Source organism: Lucilia cuprina, chromosome 6 (genome assembly GCF_022045245.1).
Source record: "Lucilia cuprina isolate Lc7/37 chromosome 6, ASM2204524v1, whole genome shotgun sequence".
In the NCBI taxonomy this organism is placed as follows: domain Eukaryota; kingdom Metazoa; phylum Arthropoda; class Insecta; order Diptera; family Calliphoridae; genus Lucilia; species Lucilia cuprina.
In genome coordinates, this window is record NC_060954.1 from 42,150,218 (window position 1) to 42,167,055 (window position 16,838).

Here is a 16,838-nt window from a genome sequence, read left to right on the forward strand (position 1 = left end):
ATAGTCTAGTCTATAGTCTAGTCTATAGTCTAGTCAATAGTCTAGTCTATAGTCTAGTCTATAGTCTAGTCTATAGTCTGGTCTATAGTCTAGTCTATAGTCTAGTCTGTAGTCTGGTCTATAGTCTAGTCTATAGTCTGGTCTATATTCTATTCTATAGTCTAGTCTATATTCTAGTCTATAGTCTAGTTTATAATCTAGTCTCTAGTCTAGTATCTAGTCTAGTCTCTAGTCTAGTGTATAGTCTAACCTAGACTAGAGTCAGTATATTGTATTTTATGAAAAAATAAATTATATTTCTCCTTTAAATTGGCATATTTTGCAATTCTATTAATTGCTTAATATGTGCGTATGATTAATATTTCTTAACATCTTATAATATTCATACGCCTCTTTAAATTTGCCTTTATATCATAACTTTTTGAATTTTTCATTAAAATTATAAATTCCAATTCACTTAGCTTTATATAAATAAAATTAAATCCTTAATTATGCAATATTAAAAACATTGCTTGCGATTTTTAGCAGCAGAAAGGAAACCGTCTTACTCTTCCACCAGCTGTTTCAAACAAAAGTGTTTTTTTTACTTATTTGCAAATATTGTTATTTATAAACTTTATACAAATATTCATATTAATAATTAATCATGAGCTACTACACATTTACCGTGTGTTCAGATTCCAATAGAGTATAAAGAAAGAGATATAAGAGGCAGAGAAGAAACACAAAACACCTATATTTCGCCTACCCAGTACTTGTTTAACAAATAAACTCTCGGCAGGAATAAGTTGTTCTTTTGTCGTAGCAATGGGGGAATTGCCGCTTAAACATGATTTATATTTACGTTCACAAATGGACTTTTGCATACAAGTATTTGCTGGTAGCAAGTGTAACGAACGAATCCCTTTTACCCACTCCTTCCTTTGGGGTTTTTGTTTTATAAAGTTTATATACTGCGTATGTTTACTTTTTTTATATTCCCATATGCCAGAAATACTTTTTTAATAAACAGTAATAATAACAGCAAATAACTTCCTGGCATTTGGCAACATTTACTACTGCTTAACTTAACTGCTATATGTTGTCTGTCTGTCTGGTTGCCTCTTGATCAAATATTTATTTAAAACTATATTGCACAATGGAAAAACTAAACAGTATGTGAATTTTATTTACTTTTCTTATTATTTTCAAAGTGTAAATTTGTTTTTGTCGCGTTTTTTTAACATTTTATTTAATGTAAACATTTTTATATGGGAACAATAAATAAACTTTATTCATGTACGTAAAAGTAAATATTTAATAATTTTATGATTCTTAAATGTTAAATTATGATCAAAGGGGAAATAACTATGTTTAATTTGTAGTAAAAGTTTAAGAAATTCGGTTAAATTCTTGCTAAAAAGAAGTTTCATTACTGTTTCGTAGGATATCTGTACACTTGTTAAAATAATCGGGGAAACCATATACAAATTAATCCGAAGTAGTGTCTGGAGTGTGGTAGATATGGTTTCTGTGCGTCTTCAGAATCAACACATTTTTATCGTCTTCCAATTAATTTATTTCAAAACTAAGTTAAATATAAGATAGTTTTAAGTATACACCAGATAGATATGACAAAAATTCTAGAAATTTTGTATAACAATTGTTTCTATTGACAATTTTTGTATAACATTTTTTAATGAAATATTCGAGTATAACAGTTTTATTTCTATAGAAAAATTAAAAGAAACAAACAAATTATTAATAAACAAACTTGAGTATAACAGTTTGTTTTCTATACGAAATTTGAGTATTGCTTCTATACAACCAGTTGTGTATAAAAGTTTTAGAATTGACTAATATTGCACATTATTGTAATTTCTTTAAAAAAACTGATTTTTTTAAAAAAATGTTTGTATAACAGTTTTTAATACGATTTTTTTATTACAACAGTTGATCTGTTTAAATATTTGCGTTTTTCTTAAAAATGTTTGTATAACAGTTTATCTGTTTAAATATTTGTGATTTTCTTCAAAATGTTTGTATAACAGTTTTTTATACGAAATTTTATAGTATAACAGTTTATTTGTTTAAATATGTGTGTTTAAAAGTTTGTTTGATGGAAAAATTTATGTATAATACTTTTTCTCTTTAGAACAATTCGAGTATAACAGTTTTTTTTAATAAATATTGTAGAATAACATTTTTCTGTGTAAATATGGGAATATAACAACTTTTTCTTTTAGGTATAACAGTTTTCTGTTTAAATATTTGTTTTTTTCTATATGGATATATAATATGGATATATAACAACCTTTTCTCTTTAGTATAACAGTTTATATAAAAAACTTTTTTTTATTTAACAATTCAAGGTTTTTCTATATAAATGTCGGAAAACAACAACTTTTTATTTTTGTATAACAGTTTTTCTGTAGAAATAGTATTTGTATAATAAATTTTTTATAGAGAAAATTCTGTATAACTGTTATACATAGTTTTTTCTATAAAAAACTTTTGTATAATAGTTTTGTTTAAAGAACAATTTAAGCATCAGCTTTCTTTTATAAAGAAAACAAAATTAAGTATAAGAGTTTTTCTAAAGAAAATTTGTGTATAACAATTTTTTTCTATTGAAAATTTTTTATAAAACTTTATTTCTATAGAAAATTTTTGAAAGAAAATTTGTGTATAACAATTTTTTCTATTGAAAATTTTTTATAAAACTTTATTTCTATAGAAAATTTTTGGATAAATTTTTTTCTATAGAAAATTTTTGGAAAAATTGTTCTTTCTATAGAACATTTTTTAGAAAATTTTGGATAGAATTGCTTATCTATAGAAATGTTTCGATTGAAGTATTTTTCTATAGAAACTTTTCTATAGTGAATATTTTACGATAAAGTTGTCTTTCTTTTTTCGATATATAGAATTTTCGATAAAATTTTGACTTTCTAAAGACAATTTTCCATATAATTTTCTTTCTTTTTCGATAAAATTCTCTTTCCATCGAAAATTTTCGAAAAAAAATTCGTTAAATTTTTATTTTATAGAAGAATTTCGTTCAATTATATTTTAATAGAAAATTGTAGATAAATTTACTTTTCAAACGTCCTATACAAAAATCACCTTGTCCCATGAGACCTTCACTATCTCTATCATAGCTTTCTTTCTACACTACATTTAATTTAATTACTCTCAACACTTTACTGTCATGTTTTAATGATGTATTTTATTATTTAACATTTAATGTTGTTTAATTATTTTCACTCTCTCTCTTTTCCATATCATTCTGTCGTTCAATTTGTAGAGAATGCAACACGTTTCTGTTTTCCCAATGGCACATGGAATAATTACTCCAACTATGATAAATGTCATCATGCCGTTGAAATGCCAACTGTACCAGATTTTGCACCCGGCATTGAATTGCCCGCTTACATCTACTGTTGCGGTTATTTTATAAGTTTTGCTGCTTTAGTTTTAGCTTTAATTGTGTTTTTATGTTTTAAGTAAGTGACAATTGTAATTGCAGCAATGTTCTGCTTGTAATTGAATGAGTGACAATTAATTTTAACTATTTTCTTTTTCTTTTTAATTTTTTTTACAGAGATTTGAAATGCCTTCGTAATACAATTCATGCGAATCTATTTTTAACTTATATACTCTCAGCATTATTATGGATATTGACATTATTTTTACAAGTGGTAAGTGTTGGCTTAAGGGAGAGGAAGTTTTGTAGACAGGCAATTGATTGATCCTTAGTTCAGACCATAAACTTATATAAATTCACGACAATAGACTAATCTGTAGTACATACTATAGACAAATTTATAAAACATTTTATAGACTTATTTATAGTCCAGACTATAGTTCAGACTATAGAAAGTTCTATAGTCCAGACTATAAAGAGTTCTATAGTCCAGATTATAGAGAGTTTTATAGTCCAGACTATAGACTGTTCTATATTCCAGACTATATACTGTACTATATTCCAGACTATAGACTGTTCCATTTTCCAGACTATATACTGTACTATATTCCAGACTATAGATTGTTCTATATTCCAGACTATAGACCGTTCTATAGTCCTGACTATAGACTATTCCATAATCCAGACTATAGACTGTTCTATATTCCAGACTATAGACTGTTCTATAGCCCAGACTGTAGACTGTTCTACAGTCCAGACTATAGATTGTTCTATAGTCCAGACTATACACTGTTCTATATTCCAGACTATAGATTGTTCTATAGTCCAGACTATAGACAGTTCTATATTGCAGACTATAGACTGTTCTATATTCCAGACTATAGATTGCTCTACAGTCCAGACTATAGACTGTTCTATATTCCCGACTATACACTGTTCTATAGTTCAGACTATAGACAGTTCTATAGTCCAGACTATAGACAGTTCTATAGTCCAGACTATAGGCAGTTCTATAGTCCAGATTATAGACTGTTCTTTAGTCCACACTATAGACTGTTCTATAGTCCAGACTATAAATAGTTCTATAGTCCAGAATATAAACAGTTCTATAGTCCAGACTATAGACAGTTCTATAGTCCAGACTATAGACAGTTCTATAGTCCAGACTATAGACAGTTCTATAGTCCAGACTATAGACAGTTCTATAATCCAGACTATAGACAGTTCTATAGTCCAGATTATAGACAGTTCTATAATCCAGACTATAGACAGTTCTATAGTCCAGACTATAGACAGTTCTATAGTCCAGACTATAGACAGTTCTATAGTCCAGACTATGGACAGTTCTATAGTCCAGACTATAGACAGTTCTATAGTCCAGACTATAGACAGTTCTATAGTCCAGACTATAGACAGTTCTATAGTCCAGACTATAGACAGTTCTATAGTCCAGACTATAGACAGTTCTATAGACCAGACTATAGACAGTTCTATAGTCCAGACTATAGACAGTTCTATAGTCCAGACTATAGACAGTTCTATAGTCCACACTATAGACAGTTCTATAGTCCAGACTATAGACAGTTCTATAGTCCAGACTATAGACAGTTCTATAGTCCACACTATAGACAGTTCTATAGTCCAGACTATAGACAGTTCTATAGTCCAGACTATAGACAGTTCTATAGTCCAGACTATAGACAGTTCTATAGTCCAGACTATAGACAGTTCTATAGTCCAGACTATAGACAGTTCTATAGTCCAGACTATAGACAGTTCTATAGTCCAGACTATAGACAGTTCTATAGTCCAGACTATAGGCAGTTCTATAGTCCAGATTATAGACTGTTCTTTAGTCCACACTATAGACTGTTCTATAGTCCAGACTATAAACACTTCTATAGTTCAGACTATAAATAGTTCTATAGTCCAGAATATAAACAGTTCTATAGTCCAGACTATAGACAGTTCTATAGTCCAGACTATAGACAGTTCTATAGTCCAGACTATAGACAGTTCTATAATCCAGACTATAGACAGTTCTATAGTCCAGATTATAGACAGTTCTATAGTCCAGACTATAGACAGTTCTATAGTCCACACTATAGATAGTTATATAGTACAGTCTATAGACATTTTTATAGTTTAAGCTTTAGACAGTTCTATCTAGACTATAGATTGAACTATAGGCCAGATTTTATGCTGAACTTTAGTCCAGATTACAGACTGGTTTATGGTCCAGACTGTTGGCTGTTCTATAGTCTAGACTGTGGATTGTTCTATAGTCAGACTATAGAATATTCTATAATTCAGACTATAGACTGTTTTCCGAGTATATACTTTTACAGACTTTATATCCTTCTATATTCCTGACTAAAACAATTTGATAGAATTGACTGTGGAATATTTGTAGTCCAGTCTAAAGCATATTTTATAGTACAGATCTATCCATTCTATAGTTAATAATGATGGTAGAGTACCATATATGCCCAATGTATTTTCCTTTTTTAAAGAGTCCCGACAGGCACACCCAGTATAAATAAAAAAGAATAATTATAAATTTTAACTACAATTGTATAACATTTCACCTTTAATACCACAATAAATGGCTAAGTGTCTCCGCTCAAAGAGATTAATCTGCTGAAGTTTATTTAATATTTATTTCTCACTTTTATGTCTTCTTAAAAAATCAAACAGATGACAGATCATGCCAGTCCGGCTGGTTGTATAACATTGGTCATGATGTTTCATTATTTTAATTTAACAAATTTCTTTTGGATGTTTGTTGAAGGTGAGTAAATAAGTAAGTGAGTGAATGAATGAAATGAATAATGAATAAACAACAAAATATTAATATATAAATCATAAAGCATTTCATAGAATTTTAAGAAAAATAAATAAAATCATTGAGTCTTAAGCAAAATCATAAAAAATTTCTAGTTAAAAGACTTTTGACTTATAAATAAGTTGCTAAGAAGTATAACAGTTTTAACAAGTGTTTTAAATAATATATTTTCTAATGAATCATTTCATCACTTAAAATTCATTTCAATTATGGCGCTTAAACCATTAAATACTTTGCATTTAAAAATATATATTTCTTAATTACGAAATTTAATATCCTTTTCCGTTTCTCCTCATTTCTTATTCTCTTTTCATTTCTTTTGCATATTTTTAGGTCTCTATTTGTATACTCTGGTAGTACAAACATTTTCTAGTGATAATTTAGGATTTCTACAATACGCTTTAATTGGCTGGGGTAAATAAATATTCAATTTTATTTTGTTTCATTTGTATTTGTTTTCTGAATTTTCAATATTATTTTTTTTATACGTATCTATGTGTATATGCATATATAATCCCTTATGACGTTAATTCTATTCATAAAGTTTTATTTTGTATTTTTATCATTCAAAGGTTGTCCGGCTATTATAATTTTTGCCTGGTCTATTGCCAAAGTTTATGCGCCCCCACTGGAGAGTGGTAGTTTTAATGGGGTAAGTGTCATCATAATAAATATTATCTAGAAAATTGCTTTGTGCACCAAGTAATTGCTATTACACAAACACTTAATTGCGTAAGCCTACAGGTATGTTTTGAATATGAAAAAGGACATGAACATGGCTGCCAAAGTGAAACTCTAATTTTATTAAAATTAAAGTAACATATCAGTCACCACTCCCAATAGAATAATTCCTTGCTTGTTATTATCCGACTAATCTGTAATAACCTTCCTCAGTCCAGACTATTCCGTAGAAAAAACAATAGACTATTATATAGTGAAGACTATAGACTAATCTATAGTCCAGACTGTAGATTGTTCAATAGTATGTAGTTTGGACCGTTCTACAGTCCAGACTATAGACTGTTCCACAATCCAGACTATAGACTGTTCTATGATCTAAACAATAGACTGTTTTATAGTCCAGATTATAGACTGTTTTACAGTCCAGACTATAGACTGTTCTATAGTCCAGAATATAGACTATGCTATAGTCCAGATTATAGACTGTTATATAGTCCAGATTATAGGCTGTTATACAGTCCAGACTATAGAGTGTTCTATAGTCCACACTATAGATTGTTCTATAGTCCACACTATGGATTGTTCTATAGTCTAGACTATAGATCGTTCTATAGTCCAGACTATAGACTGTTCCACAATCCAGACTATAGACTGTTCTATGATCTAAACAATAGACTGTTTTATAGTCCAGATTATAGACTGTTTTACAGTCCAGACTATAGACTGTTCTGTAGTCCAGAATATAGACTATGTTATAGTGCAGATTATATACTGTTATATAGTCCAGATTATAGACTGTTATACAGTCCAGACTATAGGTCGTTCTATAGTCTAGACAATAGATTGTTCTATATTGAGACTATAGATCGTTTTATAGTCTAGACTATAGATCGCTCTATAGTCCAGACTACAGATCATTCTGTAGTCCAGACTACAGATCATTCTATAGTCCAGATTATAGATCATTCTATAGCCCAGACTATAGATCGTTTTATAGTCCAGACTATAGAATGTTCTATAGCCCAGACTATAGATCGTTTTATAGTCCAGTCTATATACAGTTCTATAGTCCAGACTATATACAGTTCTATAGTCCAGACTATAGACATTTCTATAGTCCAGACTATAGACATTTCTATAGTCCAGACTATAAACATTTCTATAGTCCAGACTGTAGACATTTCTATAGTCCAGACTATAGACATTTCTATAGTCCAGACTATAGACATTTCTATAGTCCAGACTATAGACATTTCTATATTCCAGACTACAGACATTTCTATAGTCCAGACTGTAGACATTTCTTTAGTCCAGACTATAGACACTTCTATAGTCCAGTCTATAGACATTTCTATAGTCCAGACTATAGACATTTCTATAGTCCAAACTATAGACATTTCTATAGTCCAGACTATAGACATTTCTATAGTCCAGACTATAGACATTTCTATAGTCCAGACTATAGACATTTCTTTAGTCCAGACTATAGACACTTCTATAGTCCAGACTATAGACAATTAAATAGTCCAGACTATAGACTGTTCTATAGTCCAGACTATAAACTGTTCTATAATCCAGACTATAGACTTTTCTATAGTCCAGACTATATGTTCTAAAGTTCTATATCATTCTATAGTCTAGGCTATGGATCGTTTTATAGTAAAGACTATAGACTGTTCTATAGTCCAGACTATAGACCGTTCTATAGTTCAGACTATATATCGTTCTAATATCTAGACTTTAGACTGTTCTGTAGTCTAGACTATAGAATATTCTATAATCCAAACTAAAGACTGTTCTTTAATTCAAACTATGGAGTGTTCTATATTCTATACTGTAGTATGTTTTATAGTTTGTTCTATATACTGCTCTTTAGTCCAGACTAAAGATCGTTCTATAATCCAGACTAAAGTCTGTTCTTTAGTCCAGACTCTAGACTGTTTTTTAGTTCAGACTCTAGGCTGTTCTTTAGTCCGGACTATAGACTGTTCTATAGTCCAGACTATAAACTATTCTATAATCCAGACTATAGACTGTTCTATAGTCCAGACTATAGACAGTTTTATAGTCCAGACTATAGACTGTTTTATAGTCCTGACTATAGACTGTTCTATAGTCCAGACTATAGAATGTTTTTAGTCTTTTTATATATTAATATTGCAATATGACAAAATATTCAACAAATATTTTAATTTAGTTTTATGTTGGTATGACGTCATTTATTTTAAACAATTCTATGTTTACTAAAATACTATGCAATTTGTTCGTCTGGTTGTGTGTACATTGTATATTTGGTCGTGTGATTTTCATTTTGTATTAAATTACTCTTTGTCTGTCTAAAAATCTATTTTTTTCTCTACACATCATGTGGATTCATTTTGACTTTATTTTTCTAATTTAATGGGTTAATGAGTTTTTAATTAAAATTTGTATTGAAATGAAATCGAAATGAAAAATACCAGCATATTTTTTTTTTGTTTTTTTATAATTTAAAGCAGCTGGATGTCATTAAATCTTTAAAGTATCTATAGTGACGATTTTCCATTGAGGTTTTATGTTTCTTTTTATTTCGTGAATAAATGATTATTTTGTTATAAATAGATTAATTCTTGTTCTATTTTTGCTGATTTGGTATAAATTTTTTGTGTTTAAAAGATTTCCTGGATTTGGAATTATTTTTGGTAACAAATGACTCTTAAAGTTTTTTTTAAATAAGTTTTATTGTATCTACTGTATACTGTATAGAGACTATAATTTGTATTTCGATTTTATAGTGGAGACCTCGATTCAACAAAGTAAATAGTTTATAGTTCTGATTAATTATTGTAGAGTATATATAGTCTAATATATAGTTAAGCAATTCACCAAAGTGTTCTTCTTAAAAAACAAAAAATACGTTTCTTTAAAAATCTTCTTATATGATGGGTATATTAGTTTCATTTCAGCTTCATATATCACTCTCACTTGTGTCTTCTACATTATTCATTGATATCTGTTATGTCGTTCAATGAACTCAGATTTGAAGTGGATTTATGTAAAATAATTTTCTTTTTTGCTTCACTTTTGATTAATATTTCATCATCCTGGCTGGTTGATATTGTGCGAATCTCTGTCTCAGGGTTTATTTTATTTTACCATTTTACCGATTCATGCAAATAAATTGTTTTTAGCTGTATTCCCTTTTAGCACATATTTCTTTTACAAACGTTTTTATTAAATAAAATCAAATATGGTTTAGAGTGCTTGCGATTAGAATAATGGAACTTGTTTCTTACACATACTTACTTACATATGTATGTTCATAGTTTTAAAATCTTTAAAATATTATAGGGAAAGTTTCTGAATGATAACTTGCAACAATTGTCTCTTTAAGTTTGAAGTACTAACTTGATTACAGATTTAACTAAATTTTTGATTGTAGTCACAACTATAGAACTAAATGTTTATAGTCTAGTCTATAGTCTAGTCTATAGTCTAGTCTATAGTCTAGTCTATAGTCTAGTCTATAGTCTAGTCTATAGTTTAGTCTATAGTCTAGTCTATAGTCTAGTCTATAGTCTAGTCTATAGTCTAGTCTATAGTCTAGTCTATAGTCTATAGTCTATAGTCTAGTCTATAGTCTAGTCTATAGTCTAGTCTATAGTCTAGTCTATAGTCTAGTCTATAGTCTAGTCTATAGTCTAGTCTATAGTCTAGTCTATAGTCTAGTCTATAGTCTAGTCTATAGTCTAGTCTATAGTCTAGTCTATAGTCTAGTCTATAGTCTAGTCTATAGTCTAGTCTATAGTCTAGTCTATAGTCTAGTCTATAGTCTAGTCTATAGTCTAGTCTATAGTCTAGTCTATAGTCTAGTCTATAGTCTAGTCTATAGTCTAGTCTATAGTCTAGTCTATAGTCTAGTCTATAGTCTAGTCTATAGTCTAGTCTATAGTCTAGTCTATAGTCTAGTCTATAGTCTAGTCTATAGTCTAGTCTATAGTCTAGTCTATAGTCTAGTCTATAGTCTAGTCTATAGTCTAGTCTATAGTCTAGTCTATAGTCTAGTCTATAGTCTAGTCTATAGTCTAGTCTATAGTCTAGTCTATAGTCTAGTCTATAGTCTAGTCTATAGTCTAGTCTATAGTCTAGTCTATAGTCTAGTCTATAGTCTAGTCTATAGTCTAGTCTATAGTCTAGTCTATAGTCTAGTCTATAGTCTATAGTCTAGTCTATAGTCTAGTCTATAGTCTAGTCTATAGTCTAGTCTATAGTCTAGTCTATAGTCTAGTCTATAGTCTAGTCTATAGTCTAGTCTATAGTCTAGTCTATAGTCTAGTCTATAGTCTAGTCTATAGTCTAGTCTATAGTCTAGTCTATAGTCTAGTCTATAGTCTAGTCTATAGTCTAGTCTATAGTCTAGTCTATAGTCTAGTCTAGTCTATAGTCTAGTCTATAGTCTAGTCTATAGTCTAGTCTATAGTCTAGTCTATAGTCTAGTCTATAGTCTAGTCTATAGTCTAGTCTATAGTCTAGTCTATAGTCTAGTCTATAGTCTAGTCTATAGTCTAGTCTATAGTCTAGTCTATAGTCTAGTCTATAGTCTAGTCTATAGTCTAGTCTAGTCTAGTCTATAGTCTATAGTCTATAGTCTATAGTCTATAGTCTATAGTCTATAGTCTATAGTCTATAGTCTATAGTCTATAGTCTATAGTCTATAGTCTAGTCTATAGTCTAGTCTATATTCTAGTATATAATCTAGTTTATAGTCTAGTCTATAGTCTAGTCCTTGTGCAATAATTCTTCCGTTATTTAAGAGTGACGAATATGTTGACTATGTTTAAAATTTTGCCTTATTTTACATGGACAGAAAGATCGACTCATTAAGACCTTATATACACTGCAAAAACTTGATACAGCATATCGTTCCGATTACACAGAAGTGCTTTATTAACGACTTATTTATAATGTGTTATATAAATGCTTGCTTATTCATATGTCAGCTGCTTCGATTAGATACAGAATATATATGCGTTTTTGCACACGATTTGTACATTGACTTATTTGCCTGATTACTTGTAAGCAATTATCCAATGACATCACCAAGTTTAAAACAATTATTTGAAATTCTATTGTGGTAATGAAAGTTTTTCAGGGTATATTTTACTCATGGTAGAAAAAAAAACTTTTTTTGTTTTCCCAATGTTTTTCAAAAATTCAAACATTTATGATTTTATTATCGCAATCAAATACCATGATATTGAATTGCTTTGTAAAAACATTTCGTTCATTTATAAATGTTCATCGAACAGAGATTTAATAAAAATCAAAAAAAGAGATTTTATGATTATTTTAGTTTTTTTTATGGCATAAAAAACTGCAGTTATTTAGTTGTTACAATCTATTCTAAAAGGATACAAAACTGAGATTATATTAACTAAAAAAGCAAATTTTAGAAAAACTCGTTTAAAATATAAGGGTTATACCGGAAGAAGAGAAACAAGAATTTTTATATTTTTATTAGCTGTCTACTTATTTTCATGTTGTAAGAAATTTTAATTGATAAGACAAATAACTTAATTGAATACATCAACACCTTGATTTATATATTTATATTTATTAATTAAATTAAAATTAAATCTGAAAAATGTTGTATATTATTTTAGTCAGTTCTTGTTTATTTGCTTTTTATAGAATTTAATTAAAATTTATATTTTAGGCTTAAAAATTTGTCATGTTGTGCTGAGACTATTGAGAAATAGAGAAAATTAAATTGCCATAGAAAACAAAAAAATGGAAAAAGAAAAACTAGTTCAAATGTCTGCACACAGTTATACGTTCGTTCGTCCATATGTACAAAATACTTAAGGCTGTTAGTCATGTAATCAATGCAGGTGTATATGAGAAACATACCCAGCAAACATTTGTAACTAAATAATATATAATGAATTATCATATTGAATTAATTTTAATACACATTACTCAATTCTTTTATCAAGCTTTTAGGTTATTAAAACAAATTGTACATAACTTTCAAATGTTTGCTTGGTTGTTCTTACTAGTAAGTATTCTATGTGTGTGCGTGTGATTGAAAATAACCAATCAGCCACAAAAAGTTAAAACTGCTTCCACATAACAATTGAAATTGCATTCAGTTTTATCCAAAAAAAATCCACCTGCAAATATACCAGAACCTTGTGAACATATTTACTCACACATATATATGTACATATGTGTATGTACCTATTATATATTGACACGAATGTATAGAAAAATCTTAGTCCATTATGTACACCACCATTCCGTGAAGTGAAATGAAAATTGTATCCATAATAAAAAATTGTTATTTTTCGAGAACATTCTATTCTTTAATATATTACTATTAAATATTTTTTTTTAATTTTTTAGGATAAATAAGTTATTTTATGCATTATTTCGAAGGGCGAAGTTAAATAGATAGATAGATAGATAGATAGATAGATAGATAGATAGATAGATAGATAGATAGATAGATAGATAGATAGATAGATAGATAGATAGATAGATAGATAGATAGATAGATAGATAGATAGATAGATAGATAGATAGATAGATAGATAGATAGATAGAATATAGATAGATAGATAGATAGATAGATAGATAGATAATAGATAGATAGATAGATAGATAGATATAGATAGATAAGATAGATAGATAGATAGATAGATAGATAGATAGATAGATAGATAGATAGATAGATAGATAGATAGATAGATAGATAGATAAAAGATAGATAGATAGATAGATAGATAGATAGATAGATAGATAGATAGATAGATAGATAGATAGATAGATAGATAGATAGATAGATAGATAGATAGATAGATAGATAGATAGATAGATAGATAGATAGATAGATAGATATACTAAGTTAGTTAGTTACTTATATATTCTCTTACGAGGTATTAATGATAACTTTGCTGGAGGTACAGTGGGTCTTGGATGTACTATTTATAATATTATGTACTACACAATCACTTCTTATATTACAATACAAGTGTTTCTGATACAATATACTACATGCATACGCATGCGTAGTGTAGGTTTTTGTACAAAAATAATCATGTTAATAAACGACATTAACAACAAATTCGTTTATAACTTTACTTGACATTTACCAGTTTTAATGGATGTAATCAAAAAACACAACAATATATTTTGATACTCACAGATATACATACAAAAATACAAGCATACATATGTACTAACGTATGTATGTCTATATTCTACACAAGTAGTTATAATCAGATACTGATTATCTTTAATAACATTTTACATTTACTACCGCATTTGCATCCACATGTAAATTCATATTATACTTGTCTTTGTCATAATTACATCTTTATCTTCTTCGTATTCTCAGATAAGTGGCATCTAGATTATGCTTCATGTAAAGGAGCTGTAACATGCATACTATTTGTTAACTCTGATATATATAAACAGTAGAGTGCTACCAAAAAAAACATATAAACAAAATATTTGTGGAATTTTTTTAATATTAACCCATTGGCTAAAAGCTACAGTGAATGACCTAATTCCACTGTATTTTCTTGAAATGAAATTAAAGTAAAGTTGATCTAAGATATCATGTTTATATGCTACGGTATTGAGGTAAATTTCTAAGTGACGTCTGCCTGTCTTTTTATATGTTTGGGCATTAAGCATTGACGGTCATTTAAGTATATTTTGTTTACAAAAGCAGAAGAAATCATAGTTTTTACCTCTAAATTAATTTTTTATCCTTATTATCCGGCTGTACATTAATATACATGTGCTACTTAACTCATACATCTTAACAGCATGTTATCTAAACTATTGTCTTTTTAGTAGACATTATTTGGATAAAGGGTTTTATATATTGAAATGATTTCATCATACTAAATCCAAAACAACATGAAAACTTTGAAGCAACATGTTCAAATTTAACTGTCCATGAAACTTCTCCGGTTAAACAAGTTAATTTACATAACATACATAATATGGTCCTCTTACTCGCTAATATGTTTAACAAATCCAAAGATACTTGTTCTTATTATACTTATAATTCATGTTGTATGTTTATTTATCATGCTACAAATATATGTAAGTAAAACTAAAATAATTCCATTACCAAGTGTGTGTGTGTATGTAAATACATTTACGTTCAGCTGTTACTTTAACCAACAGTTTATGCCTGTATTAAAAATCTTGGCATAAGTACTCTTATGTTTTAGAGGGTTAATATAATAAGTACATACCATGTATTATGCGTTTTTCCTGTTTTACAGTTTTTTTTTTTTGTTGTAAGTACTAACTAGTTACTTTTCAAGGAACTAACCTCAAGGTTAAGACGAAATGTTCATGTTCAAGTGACATCTTTAAAAAAGAAAACAAATTCAGGGAAAATATAATAATAAAGTAAAATAACAAATATTCATGAAAAATATTTCTAATATTGTCAATAATGTAAATAAATTGTGATTAAAAAAAAGAAAAGAAAATATAAACGCAAAATTAATTTATTACAGTTAAACAGTACGTATGACTAATGTAACAAAAAATTTCATAATAAAAATATTAAGTATACGCCACTACTCAAGCAAAATACATACTTTAACTAAAATTACTATTTTTACACAAAAAAATATTAAAGAATTATTTATTTTTCGTTTTTTAGTTGGATATAGAATGTTCCTGGATGCGTGAATCTCATATTGACTGGATATTTCAAGGACCTGCCTCTTTAGTTTTAACACTTAATTTAATATTTCTCATACGTATTATGTGGGTAAGTTTTAAGTATTTTCTCACAATTAAATATTTATTAAGCATTTTCTTTTATTTAAATATAAAAATTCGCAATTTCCTTTGCAAATCCCTACAACTGTGGAAACATTTTGAATCTCTACTAGAAAAATCACTTTATTTTAAGTTATTTTAATCTTCTACTTTCACTCCTTTTAACTTTTTCAACCGGCTTAAATAAAAGCAACTGTGAGGTTTAAGTTTTTTTCTATCAATATCCGGTTTTATTTTAACATACATAACATCTTAAAGTTTTTATTTTTTATTGTTTTCATTTAATTCTATTTAATCTTTTTTTTCGTTTTGTTTCCTTTTCAGGTGCTTATAACAAAATTACGTTCAGCCAATACCTTGGAGACAAGACAATATCATAAAGCTTCGAAAGCATTAATGGTATTGATACCATTGTTTGGCATTACATACCTATTGGTATTGGTTGGACCGGAACAGGGTATTAGTCGTAATTTATTTGAAATTACAAGAGCCTTTTTAATAAGTACCCAAGTAAGTGAAACTTAAATAAGAATTGTTAAGTTTAAAAGATGGGAAATTATATATATTTTAAAATCTAGATAGAATAAATAAACTATTGTATTCTCTAAAGTTTAAAAATTGTTGTATAGTCTTGATTACAGACAGTTCTATAGTCCAGATTACAGATTTTTCTAAAGTGCAGATAATAGACTGTTCTATCGTCCAGACCATAGACTCTAGACTGTACACTGTCCTGTAGTCCAGACTATAGACTGGTCTATAATCCTGACTATAAACTGTTCTGTAGTCTTGACTTTAGACTTTTCTAATCTATAGCCCAGTCTATAGACTGTTCTATAGTCCAGACTATAGACTGTTCTATAGTCCAGACTATAGACTGTTCTATAGTCCAGTCTATGAACTGTTCTATATATTCTATAGTCCAGTCTATAGACTGTCCTGTATGTTCTGTAGTTTAGTCTATATACTATTCTATAGTCCAGTCTATAGACTGTTCTATAGTCTAGTCTATAGACTGTTCTATAGTCCAGTCTATAGACTGCTCTATAGTCCAGTCTATAGACTGTTCTATAGTCCAGTCTATAGACTGTTCTATAGTCCAGTCTATAGACT

At 28.6% G+C, this 16,838-nt stretch overlaps 1 protein-coding gene across 1 annotated transcript in view; it reads left to right on the forward strand.

Annotated features, from left to right (window-relative positions):
* Nucleotides 1-3,217: 3,217 nt before the first annotated feature.
* The window catches only part of LOC111684850 (diuretic hormone receptor), a 16,460-nt gene continuing 2,839 nt past the window's right edge, over nt 3,218-16,838 (forward strand). Inside the window, exons 1-7 of the mRNA XM_046954103.1 lie at nt 3,218-3,485; nt 3,584-3,680; nt 6,104-6,197; nt 6,585-6,665; nt 6,824-6,903; nt 15,604-15,714; nt 16,050-16,235. Of these exons, the coding sequence (XP_046810059.1) occupies nt 3,226-3,485; nt 3,584-3,680; nt 6,104-6,197; nt 6,585-6,665; nt 6,824-6,903; nt 15,604-15,714; nt 16,050-16,235 (909 nt within the window). The 5' untranslated portion in view covers nt 3,218-3,225. The remainder of the gene's footprint in view (nt 3,486-3,583; nt 3,681-6,103; nt 6,198-6,584; nt 6,666-6,823; nt 6,904-15,603; nt 15,715-16,049; nt 16,236-16,838) is intronic.